General features: G+C 41.4%; 1 protein-coding gene across 1 annotated transcript in view; it reads left to right on the top strand.

Annotated features, from left to right (window-relative positions):
• Positions 1–18,530: 18,530 nt before the first annotated feature.
• The window catches only part of LOC147897264 (UBX domain-containing protein), a 35,445-nt gene continuing 30,082 nt past the window's right edge, over positions 18,531–23,893 (top strand). Inside the window, exon 1 of the mRNA XM_087380670.1 lies at positions 18,531–18,757. Within this exon, the coding sequence (XP_087236796.1) occupies positions 18,653–18,757 (105 nt within the window). The 5' untranslated portion in view covers positions 18,531–18,652. The remainder of the gene's footprint in view (positions 18,758–23,893) is intronic.

Here is a 23,893-nt window from a genome sequence, read left to right as displayed (position 1 = left end):
ACATATAACTACATGATCATTTGGAAATGTCCTGAGCCTCTTCATGACCACATCGTTGCAATGCTTCTAAAAGATTTATCTAGAACTCTCTAGATGGCCAATGGTTGGTTTTGAGATGTCTTTGGACATATTTATTACCATGTGGTTAAGGAAATAGTTGCAAGGAAGGAGGGGGAGGTGAAGCGAAGGTGTGGGGGGCAGGGAGAGCAACCTATCAGGAGGGGTTGGTGAGGGGCTGGTGAGCAAGCGTGAGGTACTAAAGGAACACCTACACTACATTGAAGGAGAGGGAAGGGGAAGTTGGGGCAAAGGTGAGCAGGCAAGCAATTGTAAGGGGAAAGTGGAGTGAAGGTGAGGGGGCCTAGCCCTCAAGGAGAGGGGAGAGCAAGGTAAGCCATGCGACGAGGGGTGATGAGGGGCTAACTGACCAGCCACAAGAAAGAGGGATGGTGAGGGAGAAACCATGAAGAGAAGGGGGGGGGGGCAGGAGTAGACATGAGGTAAGGAGAGGGGGTGGTAGAACGAACGTGAGGAAGGTTGAGAGCCATGAGTACGGTTGGTGCACAAAGATTAGGGGTTCTAAGAGAGAAGAATTGGTCAGAGGAAGGGTGTGGAGGAGTGGTGAGTGAGGATGAGAGCGAGGGGAAGCAATCGTGACGAGAAGAGAGGGGAAGGTGGAATAGAGATTAGGGGGATTGAGAGAGCAGCTCTAGGAGGAGAGTAGTGAGTGGATGAGAGGGGCTAAGGGAGCAACCACAAAGAGAGGGGAGGGGAGGTAGAGTGAAGGTGAGGGAGGTTGAGAGAGTAGCCATTGAGATGGGTGGTGAGCAAAGGTCAGGGGGGCTAAGAGAGAAATGCAAGGATGAGTTGGTGAGAGGAGAGGTGGTGAGTGAGGATAATAGTGAGGGGAAGCTATTGTGAGGAGAAGGGAGGGGAAGGTGGAAGAAAGATGAGAGGTGAGGGACTGAGCATAAGGAGAGGAGAGGGGTAGATGGAGCAAAGGTAAGATAGCACGTAAGGAAAGGGTGGTGAGCAAGGGTGAGGCACTAGGTGCTAGCCCTCAAGGAGAGGGAAGGGCAAGGTAAGCCATGCAAGGACGGGTGTTGTTGGGCTTTAATGAAGTATCCACAAGAAGAGAAGTGGTGAGGGAGAAGCCATGAGGAGAGGAAAGGTGAGGGAGTCGACATGAGGTGAGGGGAGGGGGAGGTAGAGTGATGGCGAGCAAAGGTTAGGGGGTCTAAGAGAGAAGCTATAAGGATGAGTTGGTGAGAGGAGAGGTGTGGAGGGGTGGTGAGGAAGATAGCGAGGGGAAGCAATCATGAGGAGAAGGGAGGGGTGGTGAGCGGAGATGTGGGGATGAGGGAGCAACCACAAGGAGAGGGGATGTGAGGGAACAACCACGAGGAGAGGGGAGGTAGAGCAAGGAGAGGGGAGAGAAAGGTGAAGTTGAAGGGGTCTAAGAGAGAACGTACTACAAGGAGGGGGTGAAGGTCATTAAGGAGAGAGAGTTGACGGAGGGTAGAGGGATCATGAAGCTATGAGGGATATCGAGAGAGAGGAGGGGGCGGGAAGATAACTAGGAAGATAAGAGAGAAATTAGAGAGGGGGACTCTTGTGACTCAAGACGAGGTGATACTTCATTCATTTTGCCAATAGGGACTTAGCCTAGTGGTAAGGCAAGTGTGTGTATGTGTGTGTGTGTGTGTGTGTGTGTGTGTGAGAGAGAGAGAGAGAGAGAGAGAGAGAGAGAAAAAGAGAGAGAGAGAGAGAGAGCATGCATGTGTGAGTTCAACCCCCAGCTAGAGGAGACGCTGAAACAAATAGTTGTTTGCAAAGAATAGAGTGCCAACATGTGGCACTACAAGCAAGAAGCTAATTGGACAACCCACAAGCCGACATTTATATACATATGTGTGCCTGCGTGTGTGTGTGTGCGTGTGCGGCTTCATTTGGTACAAGAGAGTTAAAATGTGTATTTGAGTGCCTATGTGTGTGATTCATTAACACACACAAACTATGTGTGCCATGTGAATATATTTATTCTCTCTCTCTTTGAGTGTACAGGGTTCTCCTATATTTGAGTCTCTACGTGTGTATGCATGTGACAAAGTCACTCAAGGTAGAGAGAGCACACGTGGGTGTGTGATGGAGAGAGAAATATTATATGTGCATTAAGAGAGAGAGACAGAGAGATGTGAAAAGTGTGAGAGGTGCTCAAGATAAAATACTTATGCATATGTCTGTCTACCGGGTTTACACAAAGGCTTTGCCCCTCTATCAACATCACATGGTCGATCATCTAGCTAAATCCTTGAGTAAAGTAATCATAGAGTCAAGCCAAGTAGTGCCTACAATGGAGGGAGTCTTCAAACTTGAAATTTTATGTTATGAAATTAAAGTCGTTTTAAAATATCACTGAGACCCAATGGAATGGGTCTCTAACCCGTCTAAGATGGGTCATGACACTCATAGTTAGAGTGAAACAAAGTTTCAGGTAGTTATAAAGATCATACTACCTTGGTCTACTTATTAACCACTTCCAACTTCACGAGCCACTACATCTTGGCTTGGCGATTAAAAGGCAGGATCAACTCCATAAACGACAATGTGAATCACACAACATAGTTAATTTTTGTTAGAATCACATGTGAAAATTCACAAAAGAGTTCGAGGTGATGCAAATTTAACCTAAGAATTAAATCCTCCCCCTCATCTACTCACCACTCCCCCTCATCGGTGACCTCTGCCCTCTTCTCTCTAGCCTCTCCTCCTCTCTCTTTCTCTCCCCTCCCCTTAGTGCCCTCTCCTCCTCCCTCCCCTGTGTACCCTCTCATCCACTCTCTCTCTCCCCTCCTTTGCCTGGTGGTGGCAACTCTCCTACCTCATCTCCCCTTCTACCACCCCACCCTCTCTCTTTCCTCCTCGCGGTTGGTTTTGAAGGGACTCTAATTTCCCAATAGTGTGGCTCTATGATCAATGAGGTGGTTCTCCATATAGCCTTGATCTTGTGTGTGTGCATTTTATTGAATCGTTTCGTCATGATTTTTACAAATTGGTGTAGTGAGTTGGTATAGTAGGTTGGAGGTTTTGTCATCTGAGCATGCATTGAAGCAAGCAAATGCAATCGTTGCATCATCCATGGGATTCATATTAGGGAACAAATTTGTTGCACATACTAGAGCATGCCAAGGTGGTGTAGTTATTGAAGACTCGTCATAGCATGGCAAGAAGGACATTGACGATGCAAGAGGGAGTCAGCAGTCCATGCCAAGACGCCATGGGGCAAGAGAGTTTGCCAAGTTTTTGAAGAGCTTGCACAGTAAATGCGACCTTAGGGAAGTGAAGGGCATTCAAATAGTCCTCCATGAGAGGAAAGCTCTAGAGGGGAAGGAGCTCCCTACCATAGACAAGGGAAAGGAGCATGCGAGTGCTAGGTTTTACATATATTAATTTAGTTATGTTAGTATTAGGTTGCATTTTATTAGATGTTAGTTTAGATTAGTTAGGTTGAGTTAGGAAGGTTAGCATATAAATGTTGTGTGCATGATTAGCCTTTACCTCGATGAAGGTCCAGTTAACGTAAAATTTCAAGTTGTTAATTGAATTGTTTTTTTCACATGTGATTTTTGTTAGCATTTTAAAAAAAATGTTGGCTTTGGAATTGTGTTAATAGGCCATTTGAATCAAAAGCTACTGATTTTAGAGCAAAGTAGAGTCATTATGTAGCCGTATTATGAGACTAAAGTGTGCACAAAGTTGCCTTGGTCACCTAGAAGCCTTACAATAGTTAGCCCAAGAAAAATATTGGATGAGCTTATGGAGGGAGACTCTAAGATGTGACACTTCAAACAATAGTTTCTCATTCTTAAAAGAAATGCATTGATGAAGCAAGATAAACCCTTTTCCCAAAGATATAAAAGGTTAACCTAATCTTGTTATTAAAAATCTATCAAGTAACCTTTTGCAACCAACCTTACTTTGCATATTTCCATTGTGATATCTATATTAAGTTTGACTTTATAAACCCATATGCAACCAACGATGTTATTGTTTGTTCTTTTTTAGTGTGCCTTCATATTCTTTCTCCATGTCTTGAACATAGTGCTCTAACTAGGTTTTGTTTGTTTTTTTTTTAAATGGCTCTTTGACATTTGTCAATAAGTAACATAGACCTTGATGTCTAGGTCTCTTGTCCTTTATAATATATGTGCTTATTAAAACAATTTTCTCACTTGTTTTGGTTGAGGTTTTGAAGTAAATGCAAGCTAATCAACTTTTCTCCATTGAGGAGAACTTGATGACTTTGATATCTCAAGTTGTTTTTTGAGAATTACATATCTCTCTTTCACTGATTTTGTATTGTCCTATTGCATCATCTAGATGTCCTATATCATGTGTGGGATTTTCTTTTAGATGCATCTCACCCATATACTTTCTTTAGCAAATCACCTCATCTATTGCATCTCATCTTCTATATCATAACCATGGCAGATACTTTCTTTTAGGAAAATCTTACATCTTTTATATAAAGCAAAAACTCTCAGGGACCAATAGCTTGAAGCAATAAAGAAAGTCATTTGTAGATTTCGGTGTCCCATTGAGATCACATGCCATCAAGGGGTTCACTTCATTAATTTAGTCAAATGTCATGATCAAGGAATTTCTCATTTAGCTCAAGAAATCAAAGGACAAACACGTTGAATGTTTGTGAGCAAATCTCATATGGCCCACATTGTTATTAAAGAGAAAGCCATTTGATGCATGGACAAATGGGATGCAAACACCAATGCATAATTCATATTGTATCCATATGCTAGATTGCATATTGCACATCATATCTTACAAAAGTGAAAAATACAATAATAAAAACATTTCATGAAAAAATCAAAAAATCCAGTGATGTAGTTGCTCGCATAAAAAAAAGATGGGGGCTATATTTCTAAACTTACAATAGATGTCAATGCATAAAGCACTCTACACAATACTTTCACTGCCATTGCACCATGCCTCCAAGACAATATAATTTATAAATACATCACCACTATACAATAGCTCACAATGGTACTAAAACCTAACAAGATATTGCAAATGATTTTCACTGACTCAACTGATATTATAACTGCTTCAAGTACAAACCATTACATAGCACGACCAAATATTCTTAGCATAGTGTCTCTGCGGAGTTTGGGTTTGAGTATAACAAGAAGACTTACAAAAAGAAAAGGAAACCACAAGGAATTTGATTCTCACACTTTTATCAGCATCGTGATTAAAAAAACTATTATAGGGAGTAGCTAATGCTTTATGTTCCATTTTCAAGAAATAGAAGAGAGCTTAAAACAAACAACTGAAACATGGCAATTAGCCTACCTCAGGAATCTAGATCAAATTATTGAGGTGCACAAAAAATTCAACTCTAGCATAAGTTCTGATCAAAATATTGACGCTTCGCAAAAATTTGAGCAACAAGTTAATCAAATGGCTGCAAATGCAAATAACAATGTCTGGGCTAAGGCTTTCAATAGTGTTATATTAATGGAATCATCTCATATAAGAGATGTGACACATCACAATTACTCAGAGAATAACCAATAGAAATTCCATTTCCTCAAACAAAAAATGACCAAGGAAAATACATGGATAAGAGTTACCAACTCTTGCAACTAGGAGAAGAACTACTTTTATTAAGTGAACCCTACTTGCAAATACAAATGCTAAATGCTGAGCAAAGACACATATTTGATGACATGATTCGAAAAAAGCAAAACAATCTGACACAACCAATCTACATATTTCTTATAGGAGGGGCTGGGACTAAGAAAACAATCATATGTACTCTTGTTCAACGTATGACGTGCCTGTACAATAAGGACCCAAATTTTGAATCATTAAAGATTAAAATACTAAAAATGGCATGCACAAGAAAGGGTGCATACAATATCAATGGTAGTACTCTCCATTCTGCCTTGGCCGTTCCCATAAATTGCAAGAACATGCTTGAATTAATAGCTAATAGGTTAGACAAGCAATGCATAGATGTCCAAACAATTATCTAGATAAATTTAAAAAGATATTTAATTTTGTCGACAAACAATGCGTGCTATCAAACATGTCCATGGGATTTCATTCGGGGGTTAGATGTTATAAAAATGGGAGACTTATATCAATTACTGACAAATGGTTTTCTAGCAACAAAATCTACTGAAACAAATCTTTTGGAAAGAGCAAATAAGATGCTACTGACTCGCAACTATAATGCGAAAAAATGATTCACTATTTGCTAATATCTTGAGTAATTTCAGAGCAAATGCACAAGAACAGCAACACATTATACAATTAACTCTATCTGCTATTGTAACCCACCACTAGACTTGACATTTCCTCATTTGTTTTGCACACCAAAATTAGTATATGCACATAATGAAGCTATTTTCCAACAAACAAAGGATGAGACTTATATTTTCCATGCTATAGAAAAAAGACATCATAATTTCCCTATGGCACTAACATTGTTAAATTATCACAGTAAAACTACTGGGCTTCATAAAGAGATAAAATTGAAACATGACATGGTGGTTGAGTTGTGGGATGGTCTTGTGAATGGATCAGATGGTCACTTTAGAGGGACAACAAGGTATGATTCATCATTGATAATTATCTGGGTGCAACTTTCAAACAGTTGTGCTTGGGCCCACACATGTCAGTGAACAAGGAACCAAAGTGAGCATCACATCGAGCAGCATAAGATTTCAATACTCTCGATTACCAAGAAAATACAAGTAGGCAACAACATCAACTATATAATCTCTTGAACATAGTACCTGGTTCAATTGGCAGCAGTGAGAATAAGACATTGTGCTCAAGGCTTAATGCTAGAAGTGCTCTATTTTGACCCTACTAGTCAACCACAACTGCCATTGCATACACAACGCTTTCAAGGGTGCAAACTAAAGAAAACCTTTACCTTCTAAAGCCGTCAAATGCCATAAATTTTCATGTAGATCCAATTGTAAAGCCATTGAATGCTAGAAATTTTCACATAGATCCAATTGTAGTAGCTAAAATGGATACAACACTTTGGAGATTTGATGTGCCATGCTTACAAAAATGGGCTCAAACACCTATCATCATCCAATCACTAAACACACATTTTTTACAGTCACATTATCTTGATATGAGTGCATATTACAGTCTCCAAGCATTTGATTTACTTTGTCTTAATGATACTTGGACACCAAACCCCTCAAAATACATCAACACAAAGAGATTTGCTACAATCATGGCATTTGATAAGATGGGCACTTGATACAATCATGGCATTTGATAAGATGGGCTCAAACACCTATCATCATCCAATCACTAAACACACATTTTTTACAGTCACATTATCTTGATATGAGTGCATATTACAATCTCCAAGCATTTGATTTACTTTGTCTTAATGATACTTGGACACCAAACCCCTCAAAATACATCAACACAAAGAGAGTTGCTACAATCATGGCATTTGATAAGATGGGCACCTCTCGCCTATATAAGCACAAGCTAACCTCAAGTGCAATAATCATGGTGCCTGGACTTGAAATAATTGTGAGACATTTTCAGCCAAATCTAAGGCAATCAATGTTTGTAGTAGTGATGCAACGAATCAAAGCATATGCCCTTGGCATCTTCTTGCAACACTTGACACAATTACTCAATCAAGAGCCGATTGATTATCCAACATTTGTGCTAGGGGATTAAAACATTGACATGCTTGTTAAAGCTTTAAAGTAGGAGCAATTAGCAAAACTTATAGGAAAACATAATTTGCATTTAATAAATAAAAAAACAATAGTTTATGCATCTCAACTTGACCATATTTGGACGAATGCTCCTATAACAAGTAGTTACTATGGAACAACTGAAGCATATTGGACTAATCATAGTCTTATTTATATTGTTGATCAATTTTGATAAAAATTTATATTGTTCTAAGCAAATTAAAAGCAATTTGAGTTGCATTTTACTCCTCAAAAGAATTGTTCTTACTTAAGCTAGCTCTCTTGGTTTTGTGAAATCCATAGCAATAGCTATAACCCAGTGGTTCATTGTAGTGGAGTGTTTTTCCTATAGTTGTTGCTACTAATGTCAATGAAAATTGACTTGGTTACACTACTTTTATTGAAATTCCAAAAAAAGGGGTTGGCTAATTCAATGACTTAGTTTGGGAATAGGTACTAGGACTAGTGCCAAGAGATGCGGTAAATAGTACCAATAAGCCGCCCTAGCAAACTTGAGCAAGGAGCGGTCCCATGCACTACTATGGCTCAATATCCTTCTTGGTGCCAATAACTCATGCAATTTAAAAAAAAGTACAAAAAGGGACTATGAATACTTTTTCTTAAATTCTTTACATTTTAGAGCCAATGCTTTTGTCCTGCATTTGTGCACCATGTGCGCCCTTGTTTTTGCTTGTGTCTCCTTTGTGAGAATTATATAGTCATTTCCTTCACCTATTCCTTCACGGCTGGCTCCTAATAATGACACGATTGTATTGATTCCTTTATTTGGTATCATGGAATTGTCATCGAGTGCTTCTCTCATGGAAAAATGCTCTAGAAGGAGTATGGGGAATGGTCTTTGGAGATGATTAAAATCCTGATGAAGAACCCCCCAACAATTGAAGCTATGGAGGCAAAGGAATGAAAGAGCAATCACTCTTATCTCACTTTATTAGATTCACTAGTCCATCACATCATCTTCAAATCCATGTGGGGGTTGAAGGCCACTGTACCTTAACCCCAGTTATGTACAATACTCAAACACACATATATATGGATGACATAGAAGATTAGGGTGTTTTGCACCCACCAAAACTTGTGTGGCTCTCTCTCACCTTCTTTTATTCCACTTTTGCTGTTGAGATCTCTCAATTGGTATTAGAGCGGGTGTTATAGTTGAGCCCAAGTGTGTGCCTGGAGCCCAAAAGTCAACTGTTGCAACTATGTGGGAGGAAGGAGAAGCTCCATTGGGTGACTTTACTTGCATACTGGTGTGTAGAGACCTTGCAAAAACTTTGGAAAGTTTTCTAAGTGGTTTTTTGCAAGCTGGCAGGTGGTTTTGGAGCAAAAGAAGATGTTTTCTGATGATTACCTTCTTCCTTTTGACTACTACTGAGAGTTTGAAATGACCTGTAGAGGCAACTATTGGCTGCTTTTGGTATCTATTGCACTTTGGGAGTTCAAAAACACCTTCATTCTTGAATTTGGCATCATTTTGTTGGATTTTCGACTCACTATCTCTACTTTAACGATTTTTTGCCAATGTGTTGGAACTCGAGTTTGAAGCAACCATTTGCAGATCTGTCACTTTCGATGGACTCAGGAGTCCTAAAACTTATGTGTTGCTCATCATTTGCACTCTAGTGGTGTTTACAAATAGGTCTATTTGCTAAAACGTTTTTTGGTCTGTGTGTTGGACCCGGTGATTGGGACCACGGTTTTTAAAACCGTTTGTTCCAGTGTGTTCCAGAGGCCCAAAAACCCCTACCTACTAGCTCTTGCATGATTCTGTGGAGATTTGGAGAAGTTCCATCTCTCTGAGGCACTGAATCGTCTGTTTCTTTGTCAACATCCATTCAAAGGTTCAAATCTTTGATTTTTGGATTGTAGGTCAATTGTAAGGGTTGACTCCCCATTTCATCAATTGGGATTTTGGAGTTTCAACAGGAGAGAGATATTTGCAGATTGTCTAACTGAGTTTGATTATGCAGTGACACCCATGCTTTGAGGCATATCAAGTTCTATTTTCACTAGTGATCATTGCCATGGGGCCGTGATTTTTGGATATACCTTATGCAAATCACTCTAGTTGTAGTCTAAGCCATGTGTGCTCATTTGTGGTTTGCATTGGGTTGCAGTGGATGCTTTACAAGCCATTTGGATGCATTGTGATCCTTGTTAGAGGCGTTGATAGGCCCAGATTGCCTTGTGGGATGCTTTCTTGATGGATGTTTAGCACACAGATGCTATTTTATGTTGAGGGATAGCTTTGACATTTTGTAGTGGATGCACAGGTTGCACTATGATCTCTTGGATGAGATTTTGTTGATGCATATGCTCATGGACAACATTTATGCTTGAGGCATTTTGGCACTTATTGGCATTGGGATTGCCATTGTAGTTGGCATTTTCTTTTGGGCCAAATTTGCTCATATGGTTGCATAGTATATGCACACGAGTCAGATGCATTTTTGATGCTTTGAGCCTTTGAGATTTGGTAATATTACCTTACATTTTGGCATAGACATTTGGGTGCACTTGGTATTTGGTGTGATTTCTCTCTTGCAGGTACTAGCAATTGGGATTTTGTTTCATTTGCATCATGGCATTCTCTTCCATGCCTGAAAAGGAGATATTAAGCATTAAAAAGTTTGATGGGACAAACTTTTCTTTGAGGAAAGAATAGAGATGTGCTTATTCAAAAGAAGCAGATTAAACCCTTGGCAAGGATTGGAGCTAAGCCTCTAGATATGTCTGAGGATGATTGGAATGAGTTGGAGGCATTAGCAAAGTCTATTGTTAGAATTCATCTTGTAGAGTCAATCTATTTCATAGTAGTAAATGAGCAGACTATGTAAGATCTGTGGAAGAAATTATGTGCCACTTATGAGAAGGAAACTACCTCTAATAAAGTTTACCTCATGAAGAGGTTGTTTGAGTTGCAGATGAAGGAAGGGGTCTCCATTGCTTCACTTGAATGAATTCAATATTATTTTTAGCCAGCTTCAAGCTTAGAAGATGATCTTTGATGCGGAGGCTAACGCAATATTCATATAGGTGTATTGACATTGCATAGTGATTCCATGAGTGCTATTCAGCTAGCATGGAGTCCGGTCTTTCATGCAAAGACTAAACACATTGATGTAGGGTACCATCTCATCAAGGAGGTACTTGAGGACAAGTGCATAGAGCTTGTCAAGGTTCATACAGATGACAACCCTGTAGATATGTTGACGAAGAGTGTACCTAGTTAACAATTTGAGTATTGTCGTGTATTGATGGGCATTGGATAGTATGTCCACTGTTTGCTCTCCCTTAAAGGCACATTGGCCTTTAAGTAGGAGGTTGTGGGGGTTAAAGGCCACTGTACCTTAGCCCCAATTATGTACAATACTCAAATACATATATATATCGATGGCATAGAAGATTAGGGTGTTCTGCACCCACCAAAACTTGTGTAGCTCTCTCTTCTGACTCTTCCTCTCTCTTACCTTCTTCCATTCCACTTCCATTGTTGAGATCTCTCAATCCATGGCCCAAGAATTATGGATCAAATAGGTAAGTCTTTTTGGTAAGCATATTACCAACTCAAAGATGTTTTTAAAGTTAAAATTTTATCATTTAAAGATGAATGATGGTGATGAATTAAGTGACCAACTGTCAACAATTCACAAGTGTATGAAGATAAGAGGTTTGTTTTTATTAAATCCATATATGGAGTTGCTCATTTTGAGCAAACTTTAGAAGTCTTGAGACTTGCAGCTACTACACTCGATGATTTGATGTCTCTTCACAAAGAAATATAGGAGAAATAAGGATGCAAAGGTCGTTTTTGAAAAAGGATCAAGCTTTTTCTAGCACAACTACTACAAATGGGAGACAAGCAAAAGAATTCAATGCAGCCATGCCCATCTTGCTACAAAAGACAAAGCAAAGGAACCCAATGACGTCGAAGGGACCATAACATATTTTCCGAGTCCATCTTGAGGAGGGTGATTAGAATTGGGCCTTTTGAATGTCCCTTTTGTGTTGTTGAGTCAATAAGGGTCCTTTGCTCTAGGTAGTCCACATAGTTGTATTTGAGTTTTTCTTTTTGTGTTGAAAGCCTTAAATTTGCAAAGGGTTTCTAAGATATGCCTTGTACCTAGCTAGGAGAGCAAGGTGGTGTGATTAAGTTATGGTCTCAATTGCCACTTGCATGTTGATTAAGGGGATTGCTAAGGCATGAGAGGTGGCCTCTTTGTATTATTATGGTGGAGTTGCAGATTTCTCTTTTTCTTCTCTTCCATTAAGGATGCACTGATATCATCCATGTTCATCATAACACCTAAGAGTTGAGTAGTCAATTGAGCTTTTGCTATGGTTTAAATGAGTAGGAAGAGAATTCCCTTGTTTAAGTTAATCTCAAAGAATTGCATTAGGAGGCTTGTTGTGGAAGTCTAAGCTTGAGTACCCCCCCCCCAAAAGAAAAACTCTTCCCATGCCCAAATGATCTATCCTATCCATCAACGTGACGAATGAATTGCACTTAAACCCAAGGAAATAATGGCAAGAGCCTCCTCATGTTTGCCAAGTGTGTGTTGATTTTGAGTCTCTAGTTGTGGGCTTCTTCTCTTTTCCATTAGCAATGTTCCACAACCCCTTTTCATCAGTGTGAACTTGACTTTTTGTTTCCATGTGTGAGATGAGTTGCCTTCATGCTTTTCTAATTTCTCTAAAGTGTCCATGAGGGGAAGGTCTTACATTTGAGAGTATGTTCTCAAGGCAGCATCTAATCCATTAGCACAATGATGCTCAAAAACTCTAAAAGTCATACAAATGCATCTGAGCACTTAGAAAACTCCATTAATTTGGTATACCCATTACAAGTGGTTAATTTTCTTACCTTTAGGCTTATTCAAGAGTTTCCTATGTAGCAAGGTATCAATGCTTTTTTTAAGTATTTCAAGTACATGAAGTCATATTATTACTTGCCATATAGTAGATGGTGGATCGAAAGTCTTCCTTAGTGTTTACTATAATAATTAACTCCATGTAGAATTTTGACAATAGGTAACTTTATCAAAGCTTTTGTTGAGGTGTACTATAATTAAGTTGTGAGAATGGCCATGCATTGGATGTAATAGTGCCTCTTTTCTAGTATCCTCCCCTTCCAACTATTCTTACTTTCTTAATGGGACTAACCCCATATAAAATCTAAAGCGTTCTAATGATCCTTTAATCTTTGGTACTCCATTCAACTCATCGAGGGGAAGGCTAGATTTAAAAGAATCCTTGGAAAAATTAACAAACCACCAATAGCACCAATTTGCTTGTATGATGGAAATGATATATGCCTTGATCAATGGGCCCAATCAAAGTCTTGCAATGGAAAAGGAAAGCATTAAATGTTGCCTTGATAGACAAGTTAGGATAGGAGGAAGTGAGCTTATTGATTGTGAACCATAATGCATGGTCAAAACAAAGAGGTAGTGCCTCATAATTCAAATCTAGATTTTGGTATCAACATTTAAAGAAGCTTGTCCCACATTAAAATTATTATTTACATATTTTAAATTTCTCTCAATGTTTGAAATCATATCCTTACATTTAGAAAATACATTAGGAATTGATGGCCATCTACCAATATCATATTTTATCACTCAATGTTAACAATAACCAATAGCACCAATTTGCTTGTATGATGGAAATGATACATGCCTTGATCAATGGGCCCAATCAAAGTCTTGCAATGGAAAAAGAAAGCATTAAATGTTGCCTTGAGAGATAAGTGGATGGGAGGAAGTGAGTTTATTGATCGTGAACCATAATGCATTGTCAAACCAAAGAGGTGTTGCCTCATATTTCAAATCTACATTTTGGTATCTACATTTAAATAAGCTTGTCACATTAAAATTATTATTTAGATATTTGAAATTTCTCTCAATCCTATCCCTTCATCTAGCAAATACATTAGGAATTGATGGCCATCTACCAATAGCATATTTTATCACTCAAAATGGTTTAGGTTGGAAATAATACTAATCCCATACATATACCTAGATTTTTCATGTTCAAGCTTGAAGTCCCCAAAGGAACATACATGTATCATCATTGAATGTGAGCAGCAAGTTTATGTCTTCTTTTTTTAATTTATAGACAAAATAACTTTTTCCTTATGCTTGAAAAACCAACCATACAAATCACACAGTGGTAGTTGAGGAAGAAATTCTAGAAAAACTAGTTGGTTAGCTAGCTCATATTTAAAGAATCTAGCTCACTACCTAGGGAATCTATGAAATAGGCGCTAGCTGCTAGGGTGGAGGGCTAAACATCTAGTGAATGCCTAACTTTGTGAATACATAAAAGACACTAATAGGCCATGTCTTGTAAAAACGACCCTTCCTCTCAGCAATTGTCCTCCAATCATCTAAGATCATAACATGCAATGCTCCCAAATGGCACACATGGTGTATATGGTATCTTGCAAAATGGTAGCTAGGATGGCTACCTAGGGAACCTGGTGGTCTCCCATCACAAAACTACAATGGGCAACCCAAATGTTCCAAGCAGTGGTGCTGGACACCATCTCCCATAAGTTATCCTCTAGTGAGGGCATAGGGTGCTATTGAGAAGGAGGCAATGTATCACGTGTCTCTATTTGTGAGACCCATTGACTTTGAATCCTGTATGCTAGAGAGGTTTGGTCAATGGAGAAGGCATGACCCCCATCCCTCCATAAGGCACCGTCACCTAAGTGAAGGCTTGCTGCATTCTCTATGTCTTGGCAATAATCCAAAGGGTCCCCATCCAAATCTTTTGTGCTATGAGGCATTTCCAAACACAATGTATGTTTGTCTCCATATCTCCTTTTGCACAACAACAACAACATGCATCTCCTCTAGCCATGTAACAACTGCCATCTAGGCACATCTCCTTTGACAATGGAACATTATGCAAACATCCATGGGCCACTATCTAAAGTAAGAAATCTTCCACGGTCTATGACTAGTCCATGAACACGACCAAATTTTGGAGATAACCTCATAGGAAACCTGTTGTGTTCAATGCAACAATGCTCTTTGAATGGAGTGTAGACTATATAGCACCCAACTATATGGATTGACCAATGCATGTCATGTATTTTCAAGAAGGGCACCTCCTCCACCCTATTCGAGTGCCCTACTTTGGTTGGCCAAAACCACTCTCTTGGATCTCACTATACCTCCCAATGAGGCCAAACCTCCCATGATCACAATCACCACCACGTCCCCTCTTGTCCAGCCAAGATTGCAATTGTATCAATGGTTCAATCCTTAACCAAGCCAAACCACTAACTTGATCCTCTGCCAATCAAACATATCCAAGGCCCCATCAATCTTTAGGTGCATCATTTGCCCTAGTATAAGACCCTCTTGATCCCAAACATCCAGATGTTGTAGAAGGGACTGCCACTCAAACTCCTCACGATGTCATAGGTTGGCCCAAATGGACCTCTAAACAGATGCTACCACAATCTATGAAGACTCCTCATTAGGGGAGAGGCCTTCTCTATGATGGAAGCCTTTGGGAAGATCCATCTGTGGGACTACTACCATTGGTTTCTAGGGAGAGGTGTGTTCTTTGGAAGCCTCATCGAAGCAAGAACTACTCGGGCTTTGAGCTTGGAGTAAGAACTTGTACCATTAGCTTGCTTATGAGGGCTATGTTCTGAATCTACAGGTCAATGATGCCAAGTCCTCCCTCCTCATAGGGAAGAATCACCATCTGCCGAGTGACCTTGGCTCTAGATATCCTCATGCCATGCAATCCCACCCATATGACATTGCGCACTAGGTGCTTGAGTTGTTCGATGCATCCTTTGTGAAAATAATAGCTTGAGGTTATATATCATGCCATAGCTAGGAGGACTTGGTTGGCCATGAGGGCCCACTTATAAGAGGGCGTTTGGTGTACAAAAGCTTGTGCCACACACCCTCAAGCACTAGGGCAATCTGTTTCTCTCTTGAGATGTCAAGGCCCACCTAGGAGCCTAAGTATCTCACTGTCTACCCTCACATAATGCAACAGAAGCCTAACATGGCCCCCCGATCCAATATCTTGTGAACCTCTTTAGCCATTATGAGGAAGTCGAGTGATGTGATCCAATTGATCCTAGCCTTGGAGGCCAAGCAATGTCTCTCTATGGTTCCTTAGACTCCCTTTAGGCTCTCGGTCGTGCCCTCCCACAAAGCAATATCTCTCTAGGTTATTTGGACTTCCTTTAGACTCTTTGTTGTGCCCCCCCCCCCCCTAAAGAATGCCATGTCATCTACAAACTCTATGTCCAATAGCTCCTCTTGACAAATCGAGAGCTGCAACCTAGTAAGCCCCACTACCTAAGATTGTAAAAAGTAGCCTATGCCACAAAGAGAAAGAGAAAGGAGTAAGGGGTAGCCCTATATTGTACTAAGCAGAAAAGTACAAAGGCCTCCCTTGTGTGACCTCCCGGAAGCATCTAACAAGTGCTACTTTGCATCCAAGGCCTAGGCCCGCTGAAGCCATTTGTCTAGAAAAACAAACCTTTGTTTGGTACCCTTGAAAAAAGACCACTCCACCCTATCATAGGCCTTCTTGAAATCCAAGAGAAGAATTACAATAAGTCTAGGATCCTCATGTGCCCAATCTACTACCTCCTAAAATGTGAAGATGTTGTGCATGATACTACATTCTTAAGCAAAACATGTACATGTGTCACGAATGGTGTCGATACGTTGGGATTGCAATTGCAAGCTCAAGACCTTGTCTAAGTCCTTGTAGGCAATATCCAATAGGGTGATTTGAATGCCAAAGCTATACCCCATTTGTAGGATCAAACAAATCCACCCTCAGGTCAATGATTGGGGTAGTGAGCTAGAGTAAAAAACCTCCTGAAAAGCCATATGACAAGGGATCTGAACGAACTCCTAGAAACACTAGAAGAAGAATGACGATAATCCATCCTCCCAGTGTACTTCTACAGAGTGAGGGACTCGGGGGCCTCCAAAAGCTCCTCATCATGAAAAGGGCCTCCACCTACCTACTCAAACCTGAGGAGACCACTGTCAAGATATGAGCATATAATATGAGCATATACTACCTCCCTAGTTGCAAGAATTTGAGGGGACTCTTCCTCAAACTGGAACAAATATCGATAGAGGTCTATGGTCATCTCCAAGATCTCTTGTGAGTCTAAATGCATCTATCCACTCACTTCTTGCAACCTCTGAAGTTGTGTACCTATTGAGGGTCTTAAAAACTTGCCTCATCATCCTATCTCCTTGTTGCACGCAATGTGCTCTGGAGGAGTGGTACAAGCCATTGGGAAGTTGGGCCTTGCTCCCTAAGCCACTCTTTGGAAGTGGAATCCGCGTCTCGAGGCTAGCTCGTGTTCTCAAAGAGAGTGATGCCGATAGGGAGCCTGTGCCTGAAGCTTCTCACTAGTCCTTTGAATTTTATCGGCTACCTAAATGGCCCAACCACCTTGGGGGGCTCTTTCATATCTCTATCACGTCTTGCTCCACGTCCTCCTCCTGTAACAATGCATAAAGAATGCAAACACGCTTCTATGGGAGTTCATGTGATAGGCTTGCTCTAGGGGAAGCACAATTCGGGAGTGATCTAATGTCATCCTTACCAAAATACTCGTGGCTCTCCCTCTATGCATCACCCATCCCTCATGTAGAATCTATCAAGTTGCTTTAATAGACCATCATGCTACCAGTAATTGAAGGAGAAGTGGAGACTGCCAAGAAGTCTGAGTTCTCTGCCAACCCTCAACCACAGTAATTGTAAAGATAATTACTCCCAAGTGATGCACTCGGTCATGGATCACCAAGAAGGAGGCTCCACCTTTCTAAGGATTGCTTAACCCAAGCTTGTCTCTAGAGCCTTATCCTCTGATTTAGGCATGAAGATTGGTATTGTGCCCTTAAATGATTATGGACACCTAAATGATATTTTTAATCTAAACCTATTTGGCTAGCTTTTATGTTAAGGTTATGTACATCATGAGATGCTTAACAAGGACATACATGCTTTACACATAATAAGCACTCAATGATGATATCTGATTACCCAAAGGTTACTTACCTTGATCAAAGCTACTTCTTAATTGAGGTTTCTAACCCTTGAATAAATAACGCCACATTGCCCACAAGATGCTCTACAACCTTGGTTGCATAATTTGACCTTGGCCAATTTGGGAATACACTTCTATTGTCGTGATCCTTGATAATATGAGCCTACATGGCATTATATATTGCTAGGCTTCATGACCTTTGACGTAAAGGCTAAGATCAAATCTCAACTATTGGATCAAGCCATTTTTAGAATTGGAATATGGCTGGCCCTTTGAGGTGAGTAAATTATGTGACTTGGCCCGCGGTAAGTACCTCCCAAGCTCTCAGAACACAATTTTTAAAAATTCCAAATGCCTCCTTGGGACCCTCTTTGTGGGGAATGGTCGTGGTCAGCCATTTTCAGGTCGAAAAGGGCATGGCTAATGGTGAGCGTTCGCGGCCGCGTCCATGAGCCATTGTCTGGGCACTTTCCTTCCCGAAAAGTCCTCCCGTAGCCCATTTCCCTATACGCGCCACTTGCCATTAGCGAGGCACTTTCCTTCCCAAAAAGTCTTATACTTGAGGCTTTCCTTACGTGGAAATAGGTGAAAAAAAATTGTGTTGTGCCAAGTTTTGGTTAATTTGCTTGCATGAGACACGTCAGCTTTCGGGAGAACCCGTTAGCTTTGGGTTGGTTCTTGGAGGTCCCTTCTGGAACTCGCGCATCACCTTCAACATCAGTAGTATCCCACCCCCCTAACCAAACAACCGCTTGCAGCTGCCTTCCTCTATCCCCCCCATCCTTCCCCTCAAAGGATCTTCTCGTTGCTGATGGATGGTGTGCAGCCTGAGACAGATGTCCAGCAGCAGGAAAAGATCGCGGCGTTCATGGAGATCGTTGGCAAGCCTGCTGACAAAGCAAGAGAATTTCTGCAGGTTCGCAACTCTTTTACTATTCTTAACCCTGCAACTCGAGACATTCTCGATGAAAGGCTGTTCACTCTCTGGTTAATTTTCTTTGCCCTGGGGAAGGTTTACGAACTATCTTTATCTTGCTGGCTATAGCTCTAGATTTCCAGCTAGATTTTCCTAGGCGTGTTTATATTGCTACAGGCTATTGATCGTCGAGAGCAAAATTTGGATCTGTTTAAGGGAAAGTATCCGTTCCATGCCTTTTCACCAAGTTCATGCCTTAGGAAATACAAGCAGCCTTGGAGCTTGCTTATGCCACGATTCTATCCGTTGAGCGGAGCAGCGTGTTTAAGCCTTCTTCACATTTCCTATTCTGTCACGTTCAAACAGAAACACGCCAGGAATTTTTTTTCCATGCTGACATCCAATTCTGAGTGCATTATGAACTTAAATCAGAGAAATTGTGCCTGAGCTAAATTTATTGCTCTCCAAATGGCTGCTGAACGTAATGCAATGAAGAGGCTCCAAATATTATTTCAAGCCATGACAAGGAATTGTGTACATGTCTCCTGGCAATGCCTCAGTATTTATAGGAAGATTACCAAGGGGTTACAAGGGGCACACCTGACGAAAACCCTGGATTGAAAGTAGAGGTCGGGGGCTTTTCGTTGTGGAAGATCTTTGAAAGGTACTCAGTCTATATCTAGGAGTAGACTTAGACCTCATCAGGAGTATAATCAAAGCATGAAAGCATGATATACATGTTCAAAATCAGTAGTTAGTACACACTTTATGTAGACAATGCTCAATAAATTTGTCGTCTCTTGCAAAAAGTTTTATTTGCAATCTTTGCTAGAGAGGCTGCACCTCAAAAGGATTTGATTTTGAACATCAAAACTTTTGTAATCTTTTGGGTTCATTGGCAACCCAAGTCTTCCTTATCTTTGTGCAGCTTGGAAGTCAAAACTTTTTTAAATCTTATGGGTTCATTTGCAACCGAAGTGTTTCTTATCTCTGCCCAGCGTGGAAACATGACCCAGTATGTCAGGAATTCCTCTTGCCATTGGCTTTTGCGGTCCTCGTGGCTTCTCTGCCTCTTTTCCCTTCGAAGTTGAAGGCTTTTCTGGGCACTGGGCAGCCACGTGCCCCTCTTTGCCGCACTTGAAGCATTTCCCATCTCTGCGGAATATAGCTATCTGTTCAGGGGTGAATGGAGATTTTCTTTTATAAGTCTTTGAAAACTGAGTACCCCTCGGCTTTTGAGGCTGAAACCCTTTCTTTTCAACCTTGGGATACTCTTTCTTTTCTGATTTTAAAAAATCAGTTTTCTTTCTTTCGGCACGTCCTAGTACCGTGGATGGATCTTGTAACGGCACAAGACTAGCTACTGAAGCTGAATGCATAAGGTCTGAAGCTGAATGCATAAGGTCTTGAATGTTCTTTGCCCCCAAAGCATTCACTACTGCCTGGATTCTTGGACTGAGACCTGCTCTGTATTTTCTCATTTGGGTTCCTTTGGAGATCTTTTTGAAAGGTGCAACCTGCAAATAAGCATCCCAAAACTTTTGGTTGTACACATCCACTGTATCTCCTGCATCCATATGCAAACTGTCCCAATCTTGAAGAACATGGTCTCTAAACTGTTTAGGCATAAACTGCTGGTAGAAGGCTTTCTTGAAGTCCTTCCACTTCTTTGGGGCTGACCCATCTGTGGTCTGTGCACTCCACCATGCACTAGCTGTCGCTGTCAAGTGCAAACTGACCATTCTTAACTTGGAGGATTCTGAAAACTTTTTTGTACCGAATGCAGCATCAAACTGCCTGATGAACTGCAATGCTTTGTCTGTATGACCATACTGTCCATTGTAGGTCATAAACTTGACAGATTTACCTCCCTCTTTGAATTCCTTGGTCTCTCTGGAAGACTTTCTCTTCCTAGACTTCTTGTGTTTCCTTCTTTTCCTTGATGGTTTATCTGATAAAGAAGAAGATACAGAAGTCGAACTCGAGGTAGACGGTGATGGACTAGCAGATCGGTGATGATGCCTCGATCTCTTCCTGCTATGAGACCGTCCCCTATGAGATCTCTCTTTCTCTGGCTGTACACGAGAGTGTGCCTCTGGCATTGGCATGTCATATACTGCATTAGGCATAGCTTTTGCTTGAAACAAATGCTGAGCCCTTGGATCCTTTCTGAGATTTTCCATCTCTTGTATACGAGTGCGTACCATCTGCTCAAATTCTTACTGAGTTTGTTGCACACTTCTCTGTTTTGGATTCGCATCCCTATCTTGTGAATCCCACTGGATAGGTGATTGAGCCATTTTCTTACAACTCGTTTGAGATCTGCAAATTTCTCACACACACACTGTGTATGCAACTGATGCACGCTGCCTTCGCTTTTCAAAGAGAAAGTTTACCTCAACAAGAGGTGTCTTGCATTCACAATCTATGCCAGTACTGGCTGTCAGCTCAAGGCATAAACTTAAAGCTGTGTGCCTCTTTTCTGGCTACTGCAAATGACTTCAAAAAGCATCTGTTTTTCCCTCTTTTCATTGCTCAAAGGCATGCATACTCTTTTTCAGCAAATCTCTGATTTCTCTGCTTTTCTGCTGCTTTTCTGACAGTAAAAGTCTGACAGGTAGTGATAGGTAGGTGAAATCTGCTAGCAGAAACAGTCTCTGCAACTGTCCTTTTGTTTTTTTTTGTTTTTTTGTGTGGGGAACAGTAACCAGATGGAGTAACTGGTCGGTTACTCTAACCAGACTGACTGGTCCTGGTCTGGTTAGTCTGCAACTAGACTAACTGGACTGGTCACAGTCTAGTTACAGTGACCAGACTTATCTGGTTGGGTCAACTAACTGGACCTCTAACCACTCCTCTGACCAAGGTTAGGTTAGCTTAACCTCAAGTCTGCCACATCAGCCACCTGTCTGCCATGTGTCAGTGCCACATCAGCATCTGATCTGGCTGCCACATGTACTGGCACATCAGCACCTGAACTGTACACTGCCATGTCAGTTCACACGTGTCAGCGCCACGTCACTTGTGTGCCACGTGTCTGTTGACCTGTCAAGACCTTTGCCACGTGTGCGCCACGTCAGCTCTGGTGTCCTTGGCTGCCATGTAAGCCTAAGGTTGAACCTTGGTTGGATCACTGACGTCGCGCATCGTGCCTTTTGGAGAATCTGTCGCGGGACCTTCTAAAGAATCCGTCGCAGGACCTTCTACGTGCGCCTAACCATCAGGCCTCCACCTTCCATTTCTATAAGCAACGAACGATGAAAGCACCCGTTCAGTGCAGGCGCCTCTCAAGCATAGCTTTGAGCGTCAAAGTCACTGGTCCTTCGTTGTCTCCCGAGAACCTGGCCGGCCTTATATGAGCGCAGCTTACGCATCCTTGTGCAAAACTTGCACGCTTCCGTCGAGATAAAATTAAGCACTGGGGCACACAGACTCAATATCTTCCAGTGGCATCTTGTGTAAAACAATTCCTGGCACAGCACTTTCTACAGGATAATCCTTATGCAACCGAACAGATAAACGTTGATGCATCTCTTCGTTTGCAATTACATCTAGAATCCTTTCCTGAGGCAATAGATAGCAGCTGGCTTCGCTTCTCCTACACCTATGCCAATCTCTAAGGTTCTCTTTTGCTAGATCGTCATAGTTTGGGAAAACTATGAGCCTTATGCTCTGATACCAATGTAATCGCTAGCTCTCTCGTGGATCCTCACGCTCGTAATTATCTGTAGAAACACTCTCATAAGAGCTCTCTCTCCTCTCTCTCTACACACAGCTAGGGTCTAGGACAACATGTCGGGCTGGACCCCCCCGAAGGTATTTTATTTCTTGAAGAGAGAATCTGTTACAAGAGTTCAGCGTAGAGCTGCTTGATACAAAATCCAACGTGAATGAATCATTACAAGAGCTTCAAGCTCATTTTAAATTGGCAACATGCCACTTGTCTAAAATCTAGACTAAGTCCTATTACATGTCACTAAGGGCCACTCTGGAGTCTTCAAAGCACTTGGTCACGCGAACCGCCTCCTAGATGCTTGTTAGGCTCCCATAGCGCTTAGGAAAATAACTCTTCCTAGTACGTGCAACAATTAATTAAAGCGCACCACCATGGCACCCATTAATTGTTAGCGCTTTGCATGCAAAATAACACACTGTGGACTAATTCTAGTCACGGTGGGCGTCCCCACTGAATACATGTGCACACCTAAACAAATATAAAAAAATATATTTATTCTCTGGTTGACCGGAGTCAACACTCTTGATCATAATTAAGGAGCTTTGACCAAGGGTCGAGGTGCCTTAATTATAGCCAAGTCTCTCCAACCGAAGTTGGCACATCTTGGTTAACCGTGGTTAACCCTCTTGGCGCATGCCAAGTCTCGTTGACCGAAGTCAACACTCTCTGACAATAGTCAGCTTTGTAGTTCTCTGGTTAACCGCAGTTAACCCTCTTGGTAATAAACCGAGTCTCCCCGACCGAAGTCAGGTTTACTTGACTAGAGTCAAGTATCTTTGACCGTAGTCAATCCTTTGACCATTAAAAGAACTCTTTAACCATAATTAACACATATAAAACTCTTTAATTATGATCAAATAAATGGTCAACTGTACTTTGACTTAGGATATTTACATTGTGGTGACAGTGGCTCTCCTGTAGCTGCGAAAATATCTCGTATCTTGTCTATGTGGTTGTCTCGCGCTATGGTGGGGGGCGTACTCTCCATGATCTCTATATTCGATGGACCATATTGATAGTGATGCCGCTGGTCGGACGATCTCCATCGAGTAAAGCTGTGATGGGTTGGACCTCCATCGTGCGTGCCCTGGTCCATTGTTGCATTGTGTATGGCTCCTGCATGTTTGGCTGCATCCCTTCTTGTCGTCTTCTCATCCCACTGATCCATACTGCCCTCATGTCGTCGATCTCCTCCTCCTCCTCCACTCCGGTGAAGGAGCACATTTGAATGCCTGCCGTTGAGATCGAGCTACCCTTGTCTCCTGTGGCACTGCCCTCTCTTGCTCTCTAACCTAACGCAGAAGGATCTCTCTATGTCGTCTCATCTCCATCAGATAGAGCCAAATGTAGACATGGTCCTGGAAGTAAATCAGCCTTGAGAGAGGCCTGAAACCATGTCC

Source organism: Dipteris shenzhenensis, chromosome 10, assembly GCF_047967505.1.
Source record: "Dipteris shenzhenensis isolate YYH24624 ecotype China chromosome 10, Dip_SZ_1.0, whole genome shotgun sequence".
Classification (NCBI taxonomy): domain Eukaryota; kingdom Viridiplantae; phylum Streptophyta; class Polypodiopsida; order Gleicheniales; family Dipteridaceae; genus Dipteris; species Dipteris shenzhenensis.
Note: the sequence above shows the minus strand (reverse complement) of the source record. Positions and strands in the feature narration are given on the sequence as shown.